Source organism: Lepidochelys kempii, chromosome 17, assembly GCF_965140285.1.
Source record: "Lepidochelys kempii isolate rLepKem1 chromosome 17, rLepKem1.hap1, whole genome shotgun sequence".
Taxonomy (NCBI): domain Eukaryota; kingdom Metazoa; phylum Chordata; order Testudines; family Cheloniidae; genus Lepidochelys; species Lepidochelys kempii.
Genome location: NC_136396.1, coordinates 11882093 through 11907357, shown reverse-complemented (window position 1 = coordinate 11907357; position 25265 = coordinate 11882093). Strand labels below are relative to the sequence as shown.

Here is a 25265-nt window from a genome sequence, read left to right as displayed (position 1 = left end):
ATCTCAGTTTAAAAATTGCAATGATTAATTACCCTCACTGGAAAAAATGTATGCTCTATTTCCAGTCTGAGTTTGGCTTTCTTTCTTTGTTTCTCTTACTCAGTCTCTAGTGGAGATTTTAAGACCTTGATCCAGCCAAGTACTTAAATGCTTAACTTGTAGGACCTGAGTAGTTCGGGTGACTTTTTACTGAAGTGTCTTTTGTCTTGTTACCTCTGAAACAGTTATATACTTCTCAAATACATTATAGACTAGTGAAAGGTCACTCATGGAACTGCTCAGGTGTTTAAAATAGAGCACATGCTTAAGTACTTTACTGGATTAGGGTTATGCTGTGATTTGGGTTTTTAAAATTTTTCTGTTTTTCATTATTTCCTTCAGTAACTGTTAAGCGGATGCGGCTTGGTCATGCTTTTTTGTTGGCTTTGCCCTATTGAGTTCCTATTGTTCCTGCAAGGGTCCTTATGGATCTTATAGGCTGAGACTTTCAAAGCTACTTAGGGGATTTAGGCACCAAATTCCCTTTCATTTCAATGAGTATTAAGATTGTTTAAATGGGGTTGACAATCTCAGCCATGTAATGTTATGTTACTGGAATATTCTTTATGGGTTCATTGATTTATTTTCCATATTGCACTTCTGTGAATTACTGTATTGATTCTTAAAAAAAATAATAGAATAAATTACCAGCAAGATGAATACGCTGAATTATTGCTAGAGTTTGGAAGATAGGGTGTGTTTTGAGACATCTTTTGTTGTCTGTTTCGATAGGCCTCCTTTTGTGATTCTGTTGCTGCAAGTGAAACTGATCTGGAAATGTGTAATTCAGTAATTGTGGTAACCCGCATCTTTCCTTTTCAGACATGTACCCTCTTCAGTGTTGTCTATGCAGAGATTTCCAGGCTAGTGCCATGGAGGCTCAGGAAAACATTTTGAGAGAGCCAGATTTATGTGAAAAGAGAAAACAGTTGTTTAGTTCACAAGCCTTGAGAATTTTTTATTTAAAGGAAAGACATACATATGGAGAGGGGAAACCATAGCCTGTTTAAGGCTGACCATACACTTAAGAGCTCTGAGATTATTTCACGTCAGAGTAGTGGGTTGTGAGCATTACCAACACAAAGAAAGGATAAGTCTCAGATTTTTCTACCCCTACTTCTCTTTTCAGAATGAGAACAGGACTGAGATCTAGACATGATGCCTATGAAATTCAGAATGCAGCATTCTTTTATTTGTTTATTTTATAAAAGCATATCTCTTACTATTTTAAAAAATGTTATTGAAGCCATGCTTTTCAAGAGCAGCTAGTTGTTTTGGTTTCAGAGTAACAGCCGTGTTAGTCTGTATTCGCAAAAAGAAAAGGAGTACTTGTGGCACCTTAGAGACTAACCAATTTATTTGAGCATAAGCTTTCGTGAGCTACAGCTCACTTCATCGGATGCATACTGTGGAAACTGCAGAAAACATTATATACACAGAGACCATGAAACAATACCTCCTCCCACCCCACTCTCCTGCTGGTAATAGCTTATCTAAAGTGATCACTCTCCTTACAATGTGTATGATAATCAAGTTGGGCCATTTCCAGCACAAATCCAGGTTTTCTCACCCCCCCCCCCAAACTCACTGTCCTGCTGGTAATAGCCCATCCAAAGTGACCACTCTCCTTACAATGTGTATGAAAATCAAGGTGGGCCATTTCCAGCACAAATCCAGGTTTTCTATTACCAGCAGGAGAGTGAGTTTGTGTGTGTGTGTTTTGGGGGGGAGAGGGGTGAGAGAACCTGGATTTGTGCTGGAAATGGCCCACCTTGATTTTCATACACATTGTAAGGAGAGTGATCACTTTAGATAAGCTATTACCAGCAGGAGAGTGGGGTGGGAGGAGGTATTGTTTCATGGTCTCTGTGTATATAATGTCTTCTGCAGTTTCCACAGTATGCATCCGATGAAGTGAGCTGTAGCTAACGAAAGCTTATGCTCAGATAAATTGGTTAGTCTCTAAGGTGCCACAAGTCCTCCTTTTCTTTTAGTTATTTTGGGTGCCTCAGTTTGGGTTCCAACTGGAGACACCTTAAAGAGGACTGATTTTTTCAGAAAATGATGAGCACCAACTCTTTGAAAATCAGACCCCTTTTTAAGCATCTCAGGAATACCAAATCACTAGTTTCTATTGAAAATCTTGCATTTTGAAAAAAAAAGGTTAAGGGCATTCTACTTAGTCTCAATTTGCTTGTTTTATGGAAAGATGGAGGAAGTGCAAAGATAAAGGCTCTGACGTTGACGTGTTAATAATGATTTGTATTGTATGGTGGTGTCAGCTCAGGTTAATGACCATAGGAAGAACTTTTATTGAAGTTGGAGAAAACAACTTCAGGATTGGACCCAAAGAATAGACATTTAGTTCAATGCTTACTCTTAAAGTAGATGTGCATCTGAGCTGTTGAGTTCAGACCCCAAAGTTTCCCCAAACCACGGTGATGGTTGGATTCGGGATCTTGAGTCGGGGCCATCTATAACTTGTAGCATAACCTAGAGCAGCAGTTCCCAAAGTGTGGTCCATGGAGCACTTGCTGATAATCTGTGGAGAGCAGGCTGGTCACAGGTTATTGGCTCTCCTCTTCATTCCCAACTGCTAAACTGCATTATAAAGAAATGGAAAGAAAAGGGAAACTGGGAATGGGCACCAGGGGTGGATCACTTGATAATTTCCTGTTGTGTTCGTTCCCTCTGAAGCACCTGGCATTGGCCGCTGATGGAAAACAGAATACTGGACTAGATGGACCTTTAGTCTGACCCAGTGTGGCCATTCTTATGTTCTTATGGAAAATACAGTAAATACTTCCTTCACATTTCTTGCTTATGTACACAATTGCTAACGTTGCCAGAGGGATGCTATTTGATTGTGAAAGGAAATTGAGGTGGTTCGTGAAATAATAAAAGAAAAGGGAAAGAGTCTGAGACAATCTCTCATCCACTCTTCGGAAAAAGTTTGATAGCTGTGACACGGAGCATCATGAGAATTTTAAAGATGTTTGAAGAAAATGTAATTGACCTTAAAGCTTTGAATGACCGTTTAACTTTAGGAGACATGACACCCTTTGATTATGTGTAAGGAAAATGGAAGGCACAATTAATGTATGTTAAAAAGAAACTTTAAGAATTGTTTAGTAGGTATGAAATTGACATTATGTTAAGATTGACATCTTATAAGGGTTCTCTTTTTCTGAAGGGTTAGTGTAGTGTTTGGCCATGTGAATGTGCAGCTTGAAGAAATTAAAGTTGGGGGGAGACAAAACTATTTGAACTAGTGCTATGGAGAGGATGAAAGTTCTATTTTGTGAAGGGGTTAAAGATTTTGAATTTTGACTTCATTCCAAATGAACAAAAACTGAACGTTTCAAACTTCTTGGAAGGAAATTTTTTTTAAAAAATGTTTTGGGTAGTTTGAAACATTTTTATTTTGACTTCTTTATTTTGTACTATAATATATATTATTATTATAATATGTATTAATAGATAATACAAAATAAAAAAACTTTGAAACAAAAGATAATTTCAAATGAAAAATGGAAACCGTTCATTCTGAAAATGTCAAAATGTTAGGTTTTGAAGTGGTTGGAACTTTTTTCTTCTGGTTTTCTTCCAAAATGAAATTCTGGTAAATTAACCCGATTTTGTGAAGTGTTTCACTTTTGATGGAACTGCATATTCTAATGGAAAATGGTTCTATCAAAATGTCTCTGACCAATTCTTATTTGAACTAATGTTGGCTTGAATGACTTGCCATGGAAGAAGTTTCTTTAAAGAAAAAAATAACTTTAAAAGCCTAAAATAAAACAAAGGTGGAGGGAGGTTGTGGAACAATATTTCACATCAAAAGAAGATAAACCAGCAGATATTTACAATTCCCTTGTGTCCTAGGAATCTAATAATGGTGTTGCTCTCTTAGTTCTGATCCAGTGAAGCACTTAAGCATGTATTTAACATGAAGCATAAGAGCAGTCACTTCAATAGGCTTATTCACATGCTTAAAGTTAAGCCATGCTTAAGTTCTTCAGGGCCTTAATTCTCTGAGAGGTTGTAAACTATTGCAAAAGGCGAAGGTTTGCCTCTAATGCAGGGTGGGAAGATGGCTAAGGACCAAATTAAAGCTGCTACGGTTTGGGCTACAATGGGGTTGAGGGAGGGTGCCCTACCTGTCTGGCAGTAGCTGTCTGAAGAGGAAAGGAGCAGACATAATGACACCTGAGGAAAATTCTACAAAAGCATTCCTTCCCACAATAGCACCAGCCTCTAAGAGCTTACTGGAGCATGGTGAGTAGGAGCAGCCATGGCCGCCCTGCAATATATAATTTTTGGCCCCCATAACACTACCAGTAGTGTTAGTGGCCTTCCAAACCTGTGATCTAGGAGCATATACAGCACCATTATGACTGCCTCCAGCATTGGAGCGTTAGCAGACGGGACGTGAGCTTCAGTTACCATTTCTTCTCCAAGCATTCATTGTAAAGGCTTCATAACTTGTACCCTAAAAGTTTCCAGACTGTCTCAACTCTGATAGATCCTTAAGTGCCCAGTGCTCTGCTTTCTGAAAACAGCACTTAAAACTGATTTATTCTCAGTGGTCTTTACCCATGAAGGAAATTGGATCAGCAGAGACTATTGTGAGTCAAGCTAGTAGCTGGCGTGAAATATGGGGTCTTTCCAAGATATTTTAGAAGGAAACTAATTCATGTTATTAATCCCGTTTTCTCTCTTTATCTTAGAGTTCACCTAGATGGGAGGCATGAAATGAATGTGACAGCACTGATGTCATTAAGGTTATGTTAAGCAATCAAAGAATAACCCTGTTATACAGCGGTTTTGAGAACTTGCATGTTGTGGGCAGTACACGCTTTTTAAAGCTCACTTATGTGCTTCTTTAAAGAGCAAAGGAATAGCTGGAGAAGGTAACACACAACTCAAGCTACAAACTGTGAATTTTTGTCCTGGCAAAACTGTATTAACTTGTGGGTTAGGGTTTCCATAGCTGTGCTCCTGCCAAATAAACTAGTATTCTGCCTCTACTTTCCTGAGCATATGAGTGTGTCTGTGCATCTTGGGCCAAATTAGCTCTGGGGTGACTCACATTACATTCTGTGGAATCTGTCCCTTGTTGGCTTCTACATGGCTTGTTCTGTCTTTCTAATCCAATCCAGGTTTCCTAGCCATTTATGCACAGGACCAGCACAATGACTGAGATTAACATGATATGATAAATTCACTGAAACTGCAGACTTGAAACCACTTTGCTGACAGGGCTGAGCAGAACATCATACACACAGATATTGGTTATCTAAGTGAAACTAAGTATGTCTGTACATATGACCAGAAAGAATGTACTTATTTAGTACTAATATAAAACTTGCCACTGTTTTGTTATATCCTATATGACTGTTTCAATCACAAATGGGAATATAGTGAAGCAATACTGCTGTATATACCTTATCAGTTACAGATATTTTATCAGCATTTTTCAGGTTGTCTTGCAGCACTTCATGGTCTGCATCATGCTTCTCAGTGAAGCAAAAGGCATAGCATAAGTTGTCTCTGGGGCGGTGACATGCCAAAATTGACCAACTAAAATATGACAGGCCATTCACTTGACAAAGCTGATCCAAGCATCACAAAATGGTGAAGTCTCCTCATTCTTTTCTAAGTAATTTGTTTTACTGTTTTCTATCAGGCAATATGATGGGAAAACAGTTAAATGCAATGGAGACTATTTCTAATCTGCATTAGTAATTTTCATTGAATTTACTGAATTAGGCCAGGTAGAATGTTAATATTACATTTATAGAGATGGAAAAAGTGTGTGTGTGAGTGGGTGAGAGAGAGAGAGACAAAACCATGTAATAAATTATGGGATTGTATGATAAATTGCAGAGCCATGTGATAATTTGTCATACACTTTTGACTGTCTTATCACCTCTCTGCCCACTAATCCATCATGTCTGGCACTTACTCTGACATTTTAAACCCTTGTGCCCCTCAGAGTTGGCAGCAACAAGGGCCGGGTTCAGTGTCTAGGGGTTTCTTTTCAATAACACAGCGCAAAACCAGCTCGAGCCCCCACCCAGTGACCTGGGACAATTACATACCACCCCCCGGGACGCCTCTAAGGGGCAATACTTCCCCTCTCACAGAGAGTCCGAGTGTAGCAAAAGCCTTTTAATAAAGGAGGGAAACAATGCGGCATTATGTGGGGAAACACCACCAACAGGATTCACAGCACAAACCATGGGCAAAAGACCCACCCCCAAGTAAGTTGGGCAGTGTCCTTTTCCCCTCAGGGTCTTAAGTCCAGCAACCCAACAGTCACCCCCCCCCCACCATGGTTTCTGTCCTTGGTCAGTGCAGCCCCGGGGCGGTGCTGGAGTCCAGCAACCCAAAAGTCACCGCTCCCACAGTTTCTGTCCTTGGCCAGCGCGGCCCCAGAGTTCAGAAGCTCATTTGCAGAGTTTACCTCCCAGCCTGAGTGGAAGAGGGGAAGACATGAGGCCACCTTACATGCGCCGCTGCTCGAGTCAACGGCCAATTGCTACACCTGTCCGTGGGATTCTGCTGCAGCCTTCACCACCAGCTGCGCCTCTCTGCCAGTTTCAAACAAAACAGTTTCAAACAAAACTGCATCTTTCTTTCTTTCGAAAACTTTCCTCCTCTCAAGTGTGGAAAGTCCCCACTTTTATCCCCCACAGGGCCACAGGATGAGTGGCATGCAGCCATATGCCCGATACAGCTTTTCTAGGCACGTTTCACAGCTGTAAACTCTGATATATCACAGCCCTGCAGAAAAACAAATGAGCTTTCTGCCACTGAAAAATGGGTTGGTCCCGTCTTTATAACCAGACCCAGTACTCATTTGTAACTCTGGAAGGGACCAAGAAATGACTTTACTCTCCAGTTGTGACATTTTCAGGGGAAGAAAAGTTTCTTGGGGCATTTTTAGACATTCATATTGTCTTTTTAACCTGTACAGTTGGTAGTAAAGGCACCTGGTTTTACATGTGGGGGAGAGCTAGATATAGATATCTCATATCACTCGCAAACAGAGTATAATATGTTTTTAGAGTACTCCTAGTCTCCCAAGTATATGATTTATTTCATGACAATCTTAATCTATACTTAGATTATTAATTCTTTGGGGCAGAGACTAACTGGGTTCTGTGATGGGCCCCTGGAAGCCATCATAATAAATAATATTACAAATCCACTTGAAGAGTTTGTGCTGATTCTTACTATTACAGCATGTGAGTTTAACAATTGCTATATCAGAATAGATTAATGGTCCACATAGTCCAATATGTTCTCTAGCTGGATGCTACAGAGGAAGACATACAATTCTTTTAAATATACCAAATTGGACTATCGGGAACATTTTTTTTTCTGACCTCTGATCTCTATCTTGGCTGAAAAAATGTACAAAATTTCAGGAAGGCATTTAAACTCTCTATTGACTTCCCATCTGAGGAGGCTCCTATGTGCTGTTTATTCCAGAAATATCCTGATATTAATGAATCATGGCACAGCTTGCCTTTGTTTGACTGGAGTATATAAATTACTGACATGTAGAACTAAAACCTCCTACTGTTTCATTATCCATGTTCTGTATGGATTGGGGAGGGAATATTGGATCATAAGTGTGTTAAACATGCAGCTAACATGTCTCTGGAATCACATTAGCACCTGTTATGCATAGTTTGTTCTTTACAGGGCTATGCCAATTAAATTGAGCCCTTGGTCTTATGTTAATTCTGTTAGTATTTGCTATCTTGGCGATGTCGCTCCAAAACCAAGACACTTGTTCTAATCTAATATAGTGGATGGGTGAGATTGGTGATTGTTGTTGATGTCTGTAATCTAGGCTGGAAATGGGCCTATTTGAGGGTAGGTTACATCATAACTGATTATTAATGTTGAATAAACTAGAGACTACCCCAAAGTGCCACGCTAAATCTGATTACTTCTGAACTTTGGTAAGTGTCCAAAACCTAAACCTGGATTTGAAATTTGCAAATGGACTCCTACCCTTTACAATGGACTGAATACGCTCAGTTTCTTTCAAATTGTGTAGTGCTCAAAGGTGGTGGCTTTTTTTTTGTTTAAGTGTTGATGTACTGGACTTTTGATATCTCTCATGGCGCTGATAGACGTAAGTTTGAGGCACACTGAAGTGTATCCATATTAGATCCAGCGGATCACAATTAGAGAAACATTGGTAGAAAAACACTCATGATGACACAGGCTCCAAGAGTGCTTGTGTATATCCTCTTACCTCTGCTGGACTGGACTAACAGTGATTGCACTTAGAATTTGATACAATGGACCAAATTCTCTGCTGGTTATTGAATGTAGTTCAGTAATACTACGTACTTATTGCTTTTAGAGGATCAGATTGCAGCAAAGGGAATACAACAGCCTGCAAGATAACCTGGTTCATGCTTTACTGAATAATGCATTTTTTAACGTTTGATTTTATTTGGTATATATTAAATTCATGTGTGAGTGGTGAAGGGGAGAACAGGTTTCTGTCAGTGAGATGAGTACAGGAGGCATACCGTGTCAAAGACTGTATAGGTGGTCTGAAATCTTTGTTTGAAATGTGAGCTTTAAAAAAAACAAGATATTTCCACTCTTTAAATTGCTTCTGACCTAGATGTTGTAAGCTCGTTAATCCCACATACTTCATAATATGCATAAAAATGTCAGCTCTTTCCCAGCTACTCAGCAAAGATTCCATAGCTAGTGCTGTAGTGAGACGCATACGAGTTGTTACTAGCAAATGCGCTGTAGGGTAATCCTGAAAAATAGTGGAGAATTATTAGAAATATTTATTCATCTACAGTTTGCAGAATAAGTGACCAGGTCCATTTTTATACTGCTTTTATTTTTGCTCTTTTTATTACGTGTTCTCTTCTTTACTGATTCTCAGAATTCAGTGATTCACAATGGGTTTTGAAGTGTTTCTGTGGCCTGCATAATGCATAGTATCTGAGAGCCTCACAGTCTTATTATGTATTTATTATCACCACACCCCCGTGAGGTATGGCAGTGCTATCATACCCATTTTACTCATGGGGAACTGAAGCACAGAGACAGTGAGTGACTTGCCCCGTGTCACACAGTGTCTGTGGTAGAACAGGAACTTGAACCCAGGTGCCCCAAGAGAGTTCCCTAACCACTTGTCCATCCTTCTTTCTCTATCATTATTCTATTCTATATAGATTCTTATATAACCCTCATTTCCATTGTATGTGAGCCTCTTCCAATAGTGCATTAAGTGACATGACTAACATCTGTTATGAGGATTGTTTTTGTTTTCATGCTCTGCAGGAGAACATTATGTGCATGTTGTAATGTTTTGTTGTGGTAGGACTTTGTTTTTATAAATGTCCAGGCTGTTCTATATTTGTTAGAGAAGGCAGGTTGAAGAAGGCAGAAGGTGCTGAGGCTTGTGATGGTCTTTTCTTGCTGTGGGAGTTGGTTCCACACTCTGACCCGACCCCTAGAAAGCTCTGTCTGCTGTACAAATGAGCTTTACCGTATGGTAGAAAGTTCCATTGTGCCTGAGGAGTTCTTGACCTTGGCCCTGGTGCTTCAGGTTGTCTTTTAGATATCTTGGGTGTGCCTTGAAGATGAGGACATAGATTTTGAACTTGATTGGATATTCCATGGGAAGCCACTTGCAGAGAGTGGAGGACAAGGTGTCTCATTGTTATGAAGTAGGGTCTGATCCAACACCCGCTGAAGTCAGTGGGAGACTTTCCATTGACTTCACCAGGCATTGGGCCAGGTGAGTGGATCAGACTTTCAAAAGGCTCAGCACCCATAGCTGGGGCCATATTTTCAAGAGCACAGCTCCCATTTAGGCACCAAAATCCATAGCCACGTTTTCAAAAGAGCTCAGCATGTTCCATGCATGTTAGGTGCTGAAGGGTCACATTGGTAACTGCTGGCTACTGATCTCTTGAAAAATCTGGCCACTCTTATAGATGTCAAAATAGGAGCTGAGATTTCTTGAAAATCTAGTATTCAGGGTCTTCTCCCATCCTTGTGACTTCTCTGCTTGTTCCAAGATTTGAGAGACCTAGGGCAGTCTGTAGCTAGTTCATTTTCAGGTTTAAATTTAAAAAAAAACATTGTTAATGTAATCTCATCTCTAACCTTCCCCCATCACTTGCAATTAGAATGTAAGCCATTACAGTCCATTGGTTTCTGCCTCTGTATGGGATCTGATTATCTTTTTTGTTACTATAATTTACATAATGATGTAATTAGCATAAATTGCTATAATGATAGTATAAATAAAGACTGCCAGAAAAAAATCTGTGACACGTTGATATCTCATCAGAGAGGTTCAGTCCTGCTAAGCCTTGTTATTATTTTACCTCATTAAAACGCTTTCAGTAAATAATAAAACACACAATTTCCCCGTAATCAGCTTCATTTCAATGGCTAATGAAATTTCTCTGGCATTTTCTCTAGTAGGTCATGCTGTACAATCCTCTCTCCCACAGAGCTGTAACTCTTCAGTAGTACTATTGTGTTATATTGCCATCATGACAAAGAAGGCCTCCAATTATGTAAGCCTCCATAATTTAGCCTGTACAATAAAGCCTGTGTGGTCCTGAGATCTGTTGCTCGTTTAGAACTCAGGAACAAAAAGTCCCTTCTGATGAGCCAGATTTTTAAACCCTTTCTTTCTATACTTTTCTGTAGGTATGTTTGGATTCAGAAGAGTTTATTTACTTGTTTGGGTAGCAAAATGTGAAATATTTATCTGCTAAAACTAGAGCTGAATGAATAATTGATTTTTATTTTATTTTTTTCCAGTTCAGGGACCCAACTTGAAGCCTCTCAAAAGATTTAGTTTTAGGTCAAACAAAATGTCTCAGTGGACCAAAACAAACTTATGTTGTTGTTTTTTCTTTTTGTTTTGGATCACTTTCAGGTGTGTTTTATTCCATGGGGGAGAGAGGAGCTTAAAATAAAAAAAATAGCTAAATTTCTCAATGAACTGTCATGAAAAGTTGAAATGTTTCATTTAATGTTCAACTTTTTCAAGAAAAAATTTCCTTCACTCCTCCCGCCCAAAAAAACCCAATTAACTGAATTCTATGCAAATTCGTGAAGAGTTTGAAAAAAAAATGCATTTTCCAGCAAAATTACTGTTTGGAAAAAATAAAAAAATAAAAAAATTCCACACAGCTCCATCTAAAATCATTCATCAGTGCTGCAAACAAGCATCTTCCATGCCATTAAAACACAGTATTTTGTTGTCTGGGTTTTCAAAAGAACACTGCACCCAGCAGCTTCTATTAAAGAATCAAAGATGCAATTGAATCCAGAGCTTGAATAAAACTCTGCCCCTATATAAACCTCTGTTAATTTATCAGTAATATTTTATGACTAGGAGGGGCAGGGAGAGAAAGGAGGTTGTTTTTTGTAAAGCACATACACCCAGAAAATGGGTATGCACCTCATAGCAGGATACTGAGCCTTGGGCACATGTGTACCTCTTAGTGTCCCGTTATGGTCCTTGCTCCCTTCCAGACTGGGAGCTGTAGTTGCAAGTCACATGCTTTCTCCTAGTCTGATGCCCAATAGGAAGTTGCATTTTGAGCTTCCTGCCTCCTTAGCTGGAAAGCAGATGAGAGAGTTAGGGCCAAGGGAGGTTCTGTGCATTGGTCAGGCAGAAGGCCTGAATGGGTACAGCTACACTGCAGGGGGAAAAACTGCAACCCACAGCAGCGAGTCTAAGAGCCTGGGTTAACTGACTCGGGCGCACACTATGGGTCTAAAAATAATACCCGTGTAGACGTTTGCCTCTTGGGCTGGATCCTGGGCTCTGAAACCCAGTGAGGGGGTGTGTTTCCAAGCCCAGAATCCAGCCCAACTGGGCATGTTTACATTGCTATTTTGAGACCTGCAGCATGAGCCCCACGAACCAGGGTCTGTTGATCCAGGCTCTGAGACTTGCTGCTGCAGTGTGGGGTTGTTGGTTTTTGTTTTGTTTGTTTTTTGCAGTGTCGATATACCCAGAGGGGCACACCTGCAGATGGAGGGCTGTAGAACCTGGAGACAACAGCTAAGACAAGACCCTGAGGGGACAGGGAGGTGGTTTGGGTGGTGTTTTCAATCTTTGTTAGTAAAGAAAATCCTGGAGCAAAGGAACTAAAATAACACAGTTGTTTGGAGTGTGATTTCCCCCTCCCCACCTAGTGGATGTTGACCACTTTATACATCTCCTCCCAGAACAGAGGATGGAACCCTAAAGACACTGAATAGGACTATTCAAATACAGTAGCTAAGCTGAGATCTCACAGGCCATGCGTGGAAAAGCAGCCTAGGATACTTGATGACCTGGTTTAAGGGGAGGGAGATCTCCCAGGAATTGAACTATGGACAAAGATATACCTTGTGAATATATTTATGGATTATCCCCTGAGAAACACTGGGATAGCAGGAAGAGTGGTCTACTTAAGATGACTATGTCAAAGTGGGGGGGGAGGGGGTTGGATGCTGGGATTTTGACAAGGGAATCAAACCCCAGAGTTAGCTCTCTGAAGCATGCATGCTTCCTTTTGTGAAACTTAGTGAGAATGCCTTCTCTAGTTTAACTTTTTGCTAAAACTAGGTATGTCGAGACAACCATTTACTGTAGTTTTAAATCCTTTTCTCTCTACCTTTTAATAAATCTTGTGTTATAAAGAGTCCAGCTGTTCAGTAGGATTTTCATGCTCTGAGGAGAAGAAACATTCAGACAGTCTCCTAGAGAGTGACCCTATAGGGTAAAGTGTTCTGAAACCATTTAACACTCCTGTCAAACAGCCTGTATAGACCCCAGTGAAATGTGATGCTATGATTGACTAGTGTCGAAGGGGGAGATGTTGAAAGATCAAACAGGAGACAGAGGTGGAGATGGGTTTGATGGTGACACACCTTGAAGAAAAATTATTTCATACTAATTATCCAAGCACTATAGTGTGAATAATTAGGCTATCATACAGTAATAGTAGGAATTGACAGGAATGGGAGAATTCTTCAGATTGACCGTAATCCTGCCAAATGCTGATCGCTCCCAATTCCCATCGAAGCCAACTGGTGTTACTGTGCTAGAGAAAGGTGAAACGTAAACCCAAGACCTTGTCCAGTTATCAGTAAAGATTCCACAGCTCCTTGCCCCTGGCATGGTCTAACCCATTGTTTTCCTGTTCCAGTTTTAGGTTTAAGATAAAATTAAATAGATACTGAGCTAAAATTTATCCTACATGTCTAGTGCCCTTCTATAATCCTTTTTGGTTTGCACACCGCTCACATTCATGCAGTAGTTGGCTTCGTTAGGAGTTTAGCCAGTTTTTGAAATCCATGGCTGCTTTTTATGTTGTTAGGGTTTCCAGAAAGCACTTATATTTAGCTAAAATTGACAAGTTTTTAAAGTGCTTATATACCAATGCTAGAAGTCTAAATAATAAGATGGGTGAACTAGAGTGCCTCGTATTAAATGAGGATATTGATATAATAGTCATCCCAGAAACTTGGTGGAATGAGAATAATCAATGGGACACATTAATACCAGGGTACAAAATATATCGGAAAGACAGAACGGGTAGTGCTGGGGAGGGGTAGTGGCACTATATGTGGAAAAAAAGTGTAGAATCAAATGAAGTAAAAATCTTAAATGAGCCAAACTGCACCATTGAATCTCTGTGGGTAGTAATTCCATGCTTGAATAATAAGGATATAGCAGTAGGGATATATTACGGACCACCTGACCAGGATGGTGATAGTGACTGTGAAATGCTCAGGGAGATTAGAGAGGCTATTAAAATAAAAAACTCAATAATAAAGTGTGACCTTAGCTCAGTGGTTTGAGCATTGGCCTGCTAAACCCAGGGTTGCCAGTTCAATCCTTGAGGGGGCCATTTAGGGATCTGGGGCAAAAATTGGGGATTGGCCCTGCTTTTGAGTGGGGGGGTTGGACTAGATGACCTCCTGAGGTCCCTTCCAACCCTGATATTCTATGACCTTGCAAATTTGTATTTGCGGAGAGGGATAGCTCAGTGGTTTGAGCATTGGCCTGCTAAGCCCAGGGTTGTGAGTTCAATCCTTGAAGGGGCCATTTAGAGATCTGGGGCAAAAATTGAGGATTGGTCCTGCTTTGAGCAGGGGGTTAGACTAGATATTCTATGATTCTATGCTTTGAACTATCCCCATATTGTCCTGAGGTGATATGTGCCCAGTCAGGACACAGAGATAAAGTTCCTTGACACCTTAAATGACTGCTTCTTGGAGCAGCTAGTCCTGGGAATGGGCAACAGGGGATGGATCACTTGATGATTACCTGTTCTGTTCATTCCCTCTGGGGCAGCTGGCATTGGCCACTGTCAGAAGACAGGATACCGGGCTAGACAGGATACTGGGACCTTTGGTATGACCCAGTCTGGCCGTTCTTATGTTCTAAGTGTGCTGGATGTTTCAGGGTTGCTGGGTTTTTTTGTTTTGTTTTTGTGGGGGCAGAGGGGTTTTGGTACAAACATTAATTGGCTAATCCTGACAACAACCCTAGAAAGAAGGCAAGCATAATTACCCCATTTTTATATATAAAGAAACTGAGATACAGAGAATAAATGTCTTTGATTTGCCAGTGGCCGCTCAGCATGGCAATGGCATAATCTGGAAATGGATTAGCGGTGTGCTGTCATACCGATGGGTATAAAGAGTGCAGAGACCCATGTGTGGTTCTGGCAAGGGGAACAGATCATTTGTGCTACTTCCGGGTGAAGGTGAGACCTACAGTTAATTCTTTCAGTGTCTGTCAGTCCTTTATTGGTGGTCTAGTTTCTAGTCCAATACCAGTTCACAAGAGCATTCTATGTGTGTTATGTATGCGCTTGCTTTTATATACACACGAAAACAAGCCTTGTGCTTGAGGCATTATGTGATGCGTTCATTCTCTGTCGTCATGCTGAGAGAGATCAGAGGAAATGTTTGCTGTTTAGAATTGGCAAGTTACATTTCCCCTTTGCTCTCATAGCCACTTAAAACTCTCCAAAAACAGTAGAACAACCACCAGAAACCCGCAGCAGCAGCAGAAAATGAGAACCTACCTTAAACACCAAATACCACCCTACAACTGTTTCCTAGGTAACCAACACACATAGCTAGAGCAAAGGTGCGGAACACTGTGCGTGGACACCAGAGAGTGCCTTGCTAGATCTACTTTTAAATGCTTTTAAGAATACTGCAGAAAAGCAGCCCCCAAAATGGACAATGTGATATTCCATTGACCCTTACTGGGTTTGCTCGTGGGGAAGGAATTCTTAATGTGAGACACTCTCTTTTCACGTAGGCTTGAGGGGTTTGTTTCCCCTAGGCTTACCAGGAGAGACCCATTCATGTCCACCGACTGTTACTGTCACATCCCTAGTATGTGTAAGTTCTGCCATCCTTAGTATATTGCTACCCAGGCAACCTGTTTTGCTAGAGCCAGCCATCCTTCAGGAGGTGAGGATGAATGTAATACTCATTGAGGCCCTTGGTATATATTTGTCTGTCTTTTCTCTCCTTTTCCTCCTTCCATTGTGGTTGCTAGATGGAAAGACATTTCTTGATGCTCTGAGCGGTGTGAGAGATTTTTTTTTTCTCTTCCTCAGCAAGGCTTCACAATCTGGTTGTCTCCCCCCACACCCCCTGAAATGTTCAGACTGGAGAATCTCGCCCTTTCCTTAGCCATAGGGACAGTGGGAACAGTTTCTCCAATCCATGATGTGAAGCTGAAGGGTGTCTTCAGATTTGTGTCCTGCTTGCCTGACCACCAAAATAGATAGGTTCCTTTCCTTTGAGAACATGCATTTGGGGCTCCTCTAAAAATGGAAAATTGAGCAGATTTAAATTTAGGTTGAGTCAATAATATGTAGAAAGCCGCATTTCTATAGACTTTTGTGCTCTCAATTAATTTGATTAAAGCACAGGGTCTGTTAATGTAGCTTATGAGATCTGTTTCTTAACCTGAAGCGTTTTATTAAGCTAAGAAAGAAATTGATTTGTACATGATCAGCAAGGATTTCCTCTATTACAGAGGAGAAAAAATGAAGAATAAGTTTAGATTTACCCATACCAATGTCATAATCTACCTGGCTGCAGTAGAGAGAGATGACAGGATCATTACAGGAAACCCATCTAATACTACCAAGTTACATTTTCTGAGAATCTGTTTTGATCCTGGAGATTTACAAGTTTCATCCCTCAATTTCTGAGAAGAGAAGATGAACAGAAATAGTGCAACTTTGCTGCAAAACTTCAGCACCATTTGAATAATAATTTCAGCACATCTGCAGCAGACACGGTCATTAGGGCATGGATGGAGGATATATTGCATAATGCAGCTTACCTACTGGTCTGTCACTTGTGGAATGTATGAACAAAAGTGTTGCTGTATAAGATCGCACCAATGGTCCATCTAGTGTTCTCTCTCTTTGAAAGCGGTAAGTATATAGAGGAAGCTACAAGAAATCCAGTAATTGACATTTATGGAATAACTTGCCACAAGGGAAGTTTCTTCCTGACCACAGCAAGTTAGTGATTGGCTTATGCATAAAGGTTTACACTGAAAACAAACCAGAAAACTTTGAAATTTCATTTTTTTATAAATTGGATGGTGAATAAATATTTAGATAAATGTCTATTGTTAAACCTCTAGGGTCCTAATCACATTCAGATACGTTTATATATTGTGTCAAAAAGTACGTTAAATTGATGGTTTTCCCTTTGTGATTGGATGGTTTTTTGATATCTAACTCTGAGACTAGACTATAACTGGATTCACTGCTCTTCTGTTGTTTGTTATGTAGTGAGTGTTAAAGCTGTATATTTATGCAAATTAGGGGAACAAATATTCCAGGGATGTTGTATCCAGACCTCAACCCCTTTGCTAACAAATGTAACAAGTGCTTTTAGTATAAATAATTGTCTTTATCCCTGTAGGTTAAATAAGACATGAGAGAAACCATCGTCTATAAAACATGGCATGGTTGCTATCAATAATCTGTGCTTGTTGAAATTAGTGGCACTATGAGCCTATTCTGAAGCCAGAGGAGAGGCTTCCCATTATTATTGTTTACAACACAGTAGTGCCTAGGTAGTTCTCCAACAGAATTCAGGGCCCTACTGGGCTAGGTGCTATAGAAACACACAATGAGAGACAGTCCCTTCCCTATGAAGCTTACAAGCTGAATTGACAAGAGACAAACAAGGTGGGAGAAAGGCAGTAATATTACATGGGAAACTGAGGCACGGAAAGATTACGTCACTTGCCCAAGGTCAAACGGGGTGGGGGTCTAGTGGGCTCTTTAGTCTAGCAGAGAAAAGTATAACACAATCCAATGGCTGGAATTTAAAGCTAGTCACATTCAGACTGAAAATAAAGTGTACATTTTTAATAGTGACAGTAATAAACCATTAGAACAACTTACCAAGTGTCATGGAGGATTCTACATCATTGAAAATTTTTAAACCAAGATTGGCTGTTCTAAAAGGTCTTATTTAGAAATTATTGTGGGGATGTTTATGGCCTGTGTTAAAAAGGAGATCAGCCTACTTGATCACAATGGTCCATTCCGGCCTTGGCATCTCTGAAATCTATGGCACAGTCTGGAACCAAACCCAGCTCTCCTGAGTCCTAATCCAGTGCCTTAACCAAAAGATCATCCTTTCTCTCTGACTTCAGAGAGTATTGGATCATGCCCTAAATGAGAGCTAAGCGTTCTTATAAGAATGAAAGATTCTGTTGCATGTGGAACTGCAAGACACCTAGTCCATGCTCCTGGTTGATCACAGGATTCCCAACAGAAATGTTTCTAATTTAAAACCAGACTAAATGTCTTGTCTACACATGGAGCTACTGAGGAATAGCTATTACACTTTAAATCTGAATTAACTTGTAAGTGTAGACAAGCTCTTAGTGACTCATCTCTACAGATCTCTTTAAACAATCAGATAGCCAAATGCTAAAGTGCTAAGTTTCTATTTTTTTCTCCCTTTCAGGTGAATTGTATAGAGCCTCTTTGAGAAAACAAAGATTCCCTGCACAAGGCAGCATTGAAATACATGAAGACAATGAGGTGAGATTCTTTCCTGCAATAAATAGCTTTGCTGATTTCCTGAATCTGAAGACTAGATGCGGAAATAAGTGTTGATTATAAAAGTTTAGCTAACCCAGTTACATCAATACTTTTATCTGAATGTTCCTGAGAACCGTATTCTATTTCAGCTGTTTTATTTGTTTATTACACTTTATACATTCATTAACAATTGCCTCTCCACACCCTTTAGGTGCTTTTGGCACAAATATAAAATCCATCAGAATCTCCAAATGGTGCCACCTGTACCCATCCCACAACTTACTATACCAACTAAAATCAATCTTTCCCACAAACATTGACACGTCACACTTTCTTCCCCAAAAGTCTGTCTGCTTTGCAACATGCCATGAAAGTCAACATGTCCAGGTTATTTGGGGACAAAAGGGAGTGAGTGTCAAAGGTGAGGGACCCTGCTGGAAAATGGCCTGCCGGATGGTCTTGTAAACCAAGGGTGGTCCAGAGCACATGCTTCTGCTCTTGCAGGTATGAGACAATCAAATGAGGGGAGGGAGTCTCTCATGAAGGCAGGTCCCTAGGTCTGCCAAGACTTTGTCAAGGTGATATAATGCTGTCTTTATATCCAGATGAATTTTGGGAGTAGAAAATCGGAGTATAACAGCATCAGTGTGTTGAGCAGTACCTGGGTCAAACTCTGCCACCTCTACTTAATACTAGGTAGCTCTTCATTCTACGAGTGGCCTTGCTGATATTGGGTCTGCTTGCAAAAATCAAGTACCACCTAACATAGTAAAAGTATCAGAATCTAGCCCCTTGTAATTCTAGGATTCTGCTAATTGCAACAGCTCATCTTTCTATCGCCATGACTCCATTTTCAAAGCACTTTGTCCAAACCTGCCCCAAAGTTCCAAATTGTCTGAGCTCTGAGAATATATTGATGGAATTATAAGCGCTTTTGATGGCTCAGTGCATCCTTTCCCCTGTCTAATAGGTGCATGTGCAGTCACTGGAAATGATTAGTGGCCTTTCAGAGATGTTGCATAATTAGTTTGGCTGAAAAAAACCCACATTTTCCAAAGAGAGATTACCATGTCTATTTAGTGCCACATTGTAAAGACCTATGTTGAAATGCAGATTTAGTAAAAGTCTCAGTAGCAGTAATAGAAAATAAATTTGGTTTCTAGAAGAAAGAACAGAAACCGAGCAAATGCACAACTCTCCCTAGCAGTTTTTAGCTAGCCAGAGTCTGTCCATTCACACAGTAGTTATAGTACAGGTGTCAACAGTGCAAGCTTTCACACTCTTACCCAGCCTGGTCCAAAGCTCACTGAAGTCAGTCATTCCGCTGACTTCAGTGTGTTTTTGTTGTCTCTCTGTAACTTTAGAAGGACCACCTCTAGGCATGAATGAAGCTCATTCTGAGACTGCCAAGAAGTATGCCAGTTTAAATTGACTTGTAAGTTGCTTTTGTGATGATAGAAATAGGACTGAGTCCATTAACTCGCTTCCCATATTCCATCTGATGACAGTGACTTTCTGTCCCTACTAATTTTAACTGATAACCTAGATGCTGCAACCGATTCCTTGAGCCTTCCAATCCCCCAAACAGCCTTCTGCAGTGCCAGCTGATCAAAGAGAGAGAATTTAGTGTTGGGTGTGGAAGGAGGTAACCCTGTCCTTTGAGCAAAATTGAGTTTCTATATTAGTAAATCACGTAAAGAACATTTGGGGAGGGGGGCGGGAAACCTGTGAATTAGAAAAAGAATAGAACCTTATTAAAGTTTACTTTGCTGATCAGCAAATTCTTACGACAAACATGGCAGTAATTGCTCTACTTCTCAGCGAAGATTCTGCAGCAGAGCATTTAGTGGGTCTGTCATTACTAAAATCTCATTTCTTTTAAAAAAATATACTGTACTCCATTTAAGTAGAGGTGATCCCGGCAATTACAGGCTGGTAAACCTGACTTCAGTATCGGGCAAACTGGTTGAAACAATAGTAAATAATAAAATTGTCAGACGCCTAGATGAACATAATTTGTTGGGTTTTGTAAAGGGAAATCATGCCTCCCCAATCTACTAGGATTCTTTGAGGGGGTCAACAAACATGCAGACAAGGAGGATTCAGTGGATATAGCGTACTTAGATTTTCAGAAAGCCTTTGACAAGCAAAGTAAGCTGTCATGGGATAAAGGGGAAGGTCCTCTTATGAATCGGTAACTGGTTAAAAGATAGGAAACAAAGGATTGGAAGAAATGGTCAGTTTTCAGAATGGAGAGAGGTAAATAGTGGTGTCTCCCAGGGGTCTGTACTGGGACCAGTCCTATTCAATATATTCATAAGTGATCTGGAAAAAGGGGTAAACAGTGAGGTGGTAAAATTTGCAGATGATACAAAACTACTCAAGATAGGTAAGTCCCAGGCGGACTGCAAGAGGATCTCTCAAAACTGGGTGACTGGGAAACAAAATAGCAGATGAAATTCAATGTTGATGAATGCAAAGTAATGCATATTGGGAAACATAATCCCAACTATACATAGCTAATTTAGACCCCATCATTTTATGTTACCACTCAAAAAGAGATCTTGGAGTCATTGTGGATAGTTCTCTGAAAACATTCACTCAATGTGCAGGGGCAGTCAAAAAAGCAAACAGGATGTTGGGAATCATTAGGAAAGGGATAGATAATTAGACAGAAAATATCATTGCCTCTATATAAGCATGAAGGGGCATACAAATGTTTAGTATATCTGGCATGTACATACCTTGCAATGCTGGCTACAAAACTGCCATGCGAATGCCTGTTTTCACTTTCAGTTGACATTGTAAGTAAGAAGCGGACAGCATTATCTCCGTTAAATGTAAACAAACTTATTTCTCTTAGCGATTGGCTGAACAAGAAGTAGGACTGAGTGGGCTTGTAAGCTGTAAAGTTTTACATTATTTTGTTTTTGAATGCAGTTATGTAACAAAAATCTACATTTGTAAATTGCACTTTCACGATAGAGATTGCACTACAGTATCTGTATGAGGTGAATTGAAAAATACTATTTCTTTATCATTTTTACAGTGCAAATACTTGTAATAAAAATAATATAAAGTGAGCACTATACATTTCGTATTCTGTGTTGTAGTTGAAATAATTATATTTGAAAATGTAGAAAAAAACATCCAAAATATTTAATAAATTTCAATTGGTATTCTATTGTTTAACAGTGTGATTAAAACTGTGATTAATCGTGATTACTTTTTTAATCACGATTAATTTTTTTGTGTTAATCATGTGTGTTAACTGCGATTAATCGATAGCCCTAATTGGAATCGCAAAAGGTTCAGAAAAGGGCAACAAAATTATTAGGGGTATGGAACAGCTGCCATATGTGGAGAGATTAATAAGACTGGGACTTTTCAGTTTGGAAAAGAGACAACTAAGGGTGAACGTGATAGAGGTCTATGAAATCATGCCTGGTGTAGAGAAAATAAATAAGGAAGTGTTATTTACTCCTTCTCATAATATAAGAACTAGGGGTCACCAAATTAAATTAATGGGCAGTAGGTTTAAAACAAACAAAAGAGTATTTTTTCACACAACGCACAGTCAACCTGCGGAACTCCTTGCCAGAGGATGCTGTGGAGGCCAAGACTATAACAGGTTTCAAAAAAAGAACTAGATAATTTCATGGAGGACAGATCCATCAATGGCTATTAGCCAGGATGGGCAGGGATGATGATGATGTCCCTAGCCTCTGTTTGCCAGAAGCTAGGAATGGGTGATGGGATGGATCACTTGCTGATTACATGTTGGCTGTTCATTCCCTCTGGGGCAGCTGGCACTGGCCACTGTTGGAAGACAGGATACTGGGCTAGACGGACCTTTGTTCTGACCCAGTATGGCCGTTCTAAGGCAAAACATTCTCTGTCAGCTTCTCAAAGCAGACACGTCAACGTATGGGTCTATTGCTGTTTCACTGATAGTTTTTTCATTCCTTTCCAGTCAATGGAAGCGTGTCATTAATGTTTTTGACTTTGAACAAGAGGTCCCCGACCTAAAAAGGTTGAGAAAGACTGCACTCTAACCCCTGCTGACGTAGAATGTTGCTGACACAGAATTATTTTTCTTTTCTAGAAAATGTGAGGGTTTCAGTTTAAATCTTTCTGACAGATCCAACAAAATGAGATTAGTTTAGCTCTTGATACTAGACATTTAGGCTGCCTCAAGATTTTGGATATCGTCCCATCTGGATACACTGCCAATAGCATTTGTTGTGCATAAAACCATTCATAATCTTCTTTGGATCTGACTTCTACATCTAAGCCTCAGGCATAAAAGCTTCCACGCTAGAGTATAGTGTGCTGTATCTAATTCAGGGATACTTGAATGAAATTGATTTTTTTTCAAAGTAAAATATACAGAAGATCACTCTGAGCCTGAAAATACATCACTAATTATCTGTGGAGATTGACACCCAGTGCACCGACATTGCTGTTGCAAAGCCTGTTCTAACAAAAGCCTATTCAAATGACTATTTCTTTTCTTCAGGAAGGAACTCCGCACAGGAACTGTAAAACTCATGTCCTTATTCTTGTCCTACATGGGGGCAACATCTTAGATACAGGAGGAGGGGACCAGAACTGCAAGATGGCTGACATCAACACCTTCAGTTCCGTGTTCGAGAAGGTGACCCGAGCCCATTTCCCTGCTGCACTGGGCCACATCTTAATCAGGCTTGTCCACTGCCCAGCCATTTGTTTGGAGGCTTTCTCTCTTGTTTCCAAGTAAGTTAATTTGCATTCTAAGGCACAGCTTTGTCAAGTGTGGCCCTCCAGGGTCTGTGCTATTCGCAAGCTTTTTGATATGGTTATAGTGCTTTAATTGGCCAGGCATGGACTTCTGCAAGTCCACCTTACCCTCTTGCCCATTTCTTGCCCATTTCATTAGTAAGGACAGGGTCCTGTCCTTTTCTGGATGGATGCAACAGTAGAAACGAGGGTTATACGGTGACTCTGCCTTCCCATTCAGCACTCAGTGATGACTGCAGCTTTGTGCTAGGCTTTCCACTGGTGCCGAAATACTGTGGCTCCCATGGGAGGGTGCACACTGCTGGCTCAAGAAGTTGGTCAGGTCCTTGGTCTAGTACATGGACTGTGATGTGCAGGTACCATTAGGTACACCTAACGTATGTTGTCTCCACACCCCTTGGCTGCCCACATCCATCCTACGTTGGGTTGGTAAGATAATTCCAATGACTGATGTGTCCCCAGCTCCCACCCTCAATAGTTGTTCAGCTCCTGGGGATTTAAATAGGGATTCAGCTTATACTGTGTGACTAGCAGTTATGATGTAAACAATGGGTTATTGCTTGCTGTGTTTACACTTGAGTGTGGATTATATCATGACCAGTTTCAGACCCACAGAGCCCAATCCCAAAGTCTTTCCTTAAGGAGGCTCAAAAAGTAACTCCAAAGCCATGTAACTGCTCTGTAGCTATAATATCTATCAGTGTGGGCAGGGAAAACTTGAAATCATGTAAGCAATTAAGGTGCACAAATACCATTGACTTTTAACAGGTATTGTGCTCCTAAATCCCTTGGCTTTTAAAATCTACTTTATGGTCAATAATATCAGTAAAAAATCTTTACCAGCATCTATGTCCAGAAATATAATATTACCCATACATCCTTTGACACTTAAAAGAAATTTAAGATGTACAAATTGCTTTTAAAAATAAACTTCCACATCCCATAAGTGGGGAAGAAAACAGGCTGGATGAGCATTGATGTTCCTTTTCTCTAATATCTGACAACTGCTGTGAATAATCCGCAGTCACCATTTATCTTGCTTTAAAAGCTATGACAGCTAGATCTGCATGCCAGTGTCCCAGCTGGCACTGACAAATCTAACCTTGCATGCTCGTTGTTTAGATGTTGCAGTGCTGGACACGATAGAAGAATTTGGTAGATAATTTTCATTGTTTAAACAACTAAGATGGTTTATTGGTTTAGGAATAAAGTGGAAAGAGAATTCTGAGGAGTTAAAACAGAAATTATGATTAGTTTTGATGAACTCTCCTTAGCACTGGAAAAGCAGGAAGGAAGAAGCCTTTAACATGTATTAGTGGCTTGTGATCAGCCTTGTTGCTGGGGTAGAATTTAAATCTGAACATTTTTTTTTAACTCTCTAACACAACTAAAATGCACAAGCATTATAGTGTCTATTCACCTGCTAATGGCAGTTAATGTAACCTCAAAATGCTGTAGTGTTTTGCAGTACAGCATTCATTTATCATAATTAACTTTTGAGAATGCAAGATAAAGCAAGGGTTTGAATGAGCTATTAAGATGCTTTTTAGAACACCTATTGACTTTGGATGATGAAGGTACTGGCCTTACAAAGGAGGATTTGGTAGCATGAGAGGAACATTGGGTCTGACAGATTTTTCTTAACAGATGCTCTTGCTAGAGGATATAAATGGATATGGTGCTTTGTGCCTGTATTTATATTAGAGAGGGTGCTTCTCATGTTGATCGCTTCTTGGTGTATATAGCTATGAATCTGCGGTAAGTGGTTTCTGATTCCTGATTATGAATATGAAGGTCAACTCTTAGGCCAATAAAGTTAACCTTTGAACATCATGGGAATAGATTATAAAGTCACTTAATTGTTTATAGAACAAACATTTGCTTTTGATATCTATTTCTTCCTTGTTTGGGTATAGTCCTGATGGAGTGGTGTGATGGAAATACCACAGTCCAGGAGGGTTTAGACTTTTTCAGTGGATTATTTCCTTGTTGTGAAAGGAATTAGTGTGCTGAAATGAAGGATGTTCTTTCCTAGTCTATTTTTAGTTAATGGAATGCATGTAAAGCCTAATCCAGCACTTGTTGAGAATAATAGCAAAAGACTCTGACTGATTTCAATGGATACTGGATCCGGCCCATAGCTCCAATGAATTCATTGAACTAGAATGGACTAATCAGCAACAACAAGGTAGCAAAGCTTCCATTGACACAGCAATAGGGTATTCAAATATTGTGGCCATGAGCACAGTATGCTGGAATCTTGAGCTGGTTTATTTCTTTGACCAGCGGGAATGCCTAACTACTTTGCAAAACTCCATTCCA

General features: G+C 40.0%; 1 protein-coding gene across 7 annotated transcripts in view; it reads left to right on the top strand.

Annotated features, from left to right (window-relative positions):
* PITPNM3 (PITPNM family member 3) overlaps positions 1-25265 on the top strand; it is a 357638-nt gene that overhangs the window by 220987 nt on the left and 111386 nt on the right. For all 7 annotated transcript variants that reach the window (XR_013634779.1, XM_073315263.2, XM_073315260.2 and 4 more), the window contains 2 exons: positions 18088-18164; positions 22684-22919. Coding sequence is in view for 6 of the 7 variants with exons in the window: in XM_073315263.2 (XP_073171364.1) it covers positions 18088-18164; positions 22684-22919 (313 nt within the window). In the remaining variant the exon portion in view is untranslated. The remainder of the gene's footprint in view (positions 1-18087; positions 18165-22683; positions 22920-25265) is intronic.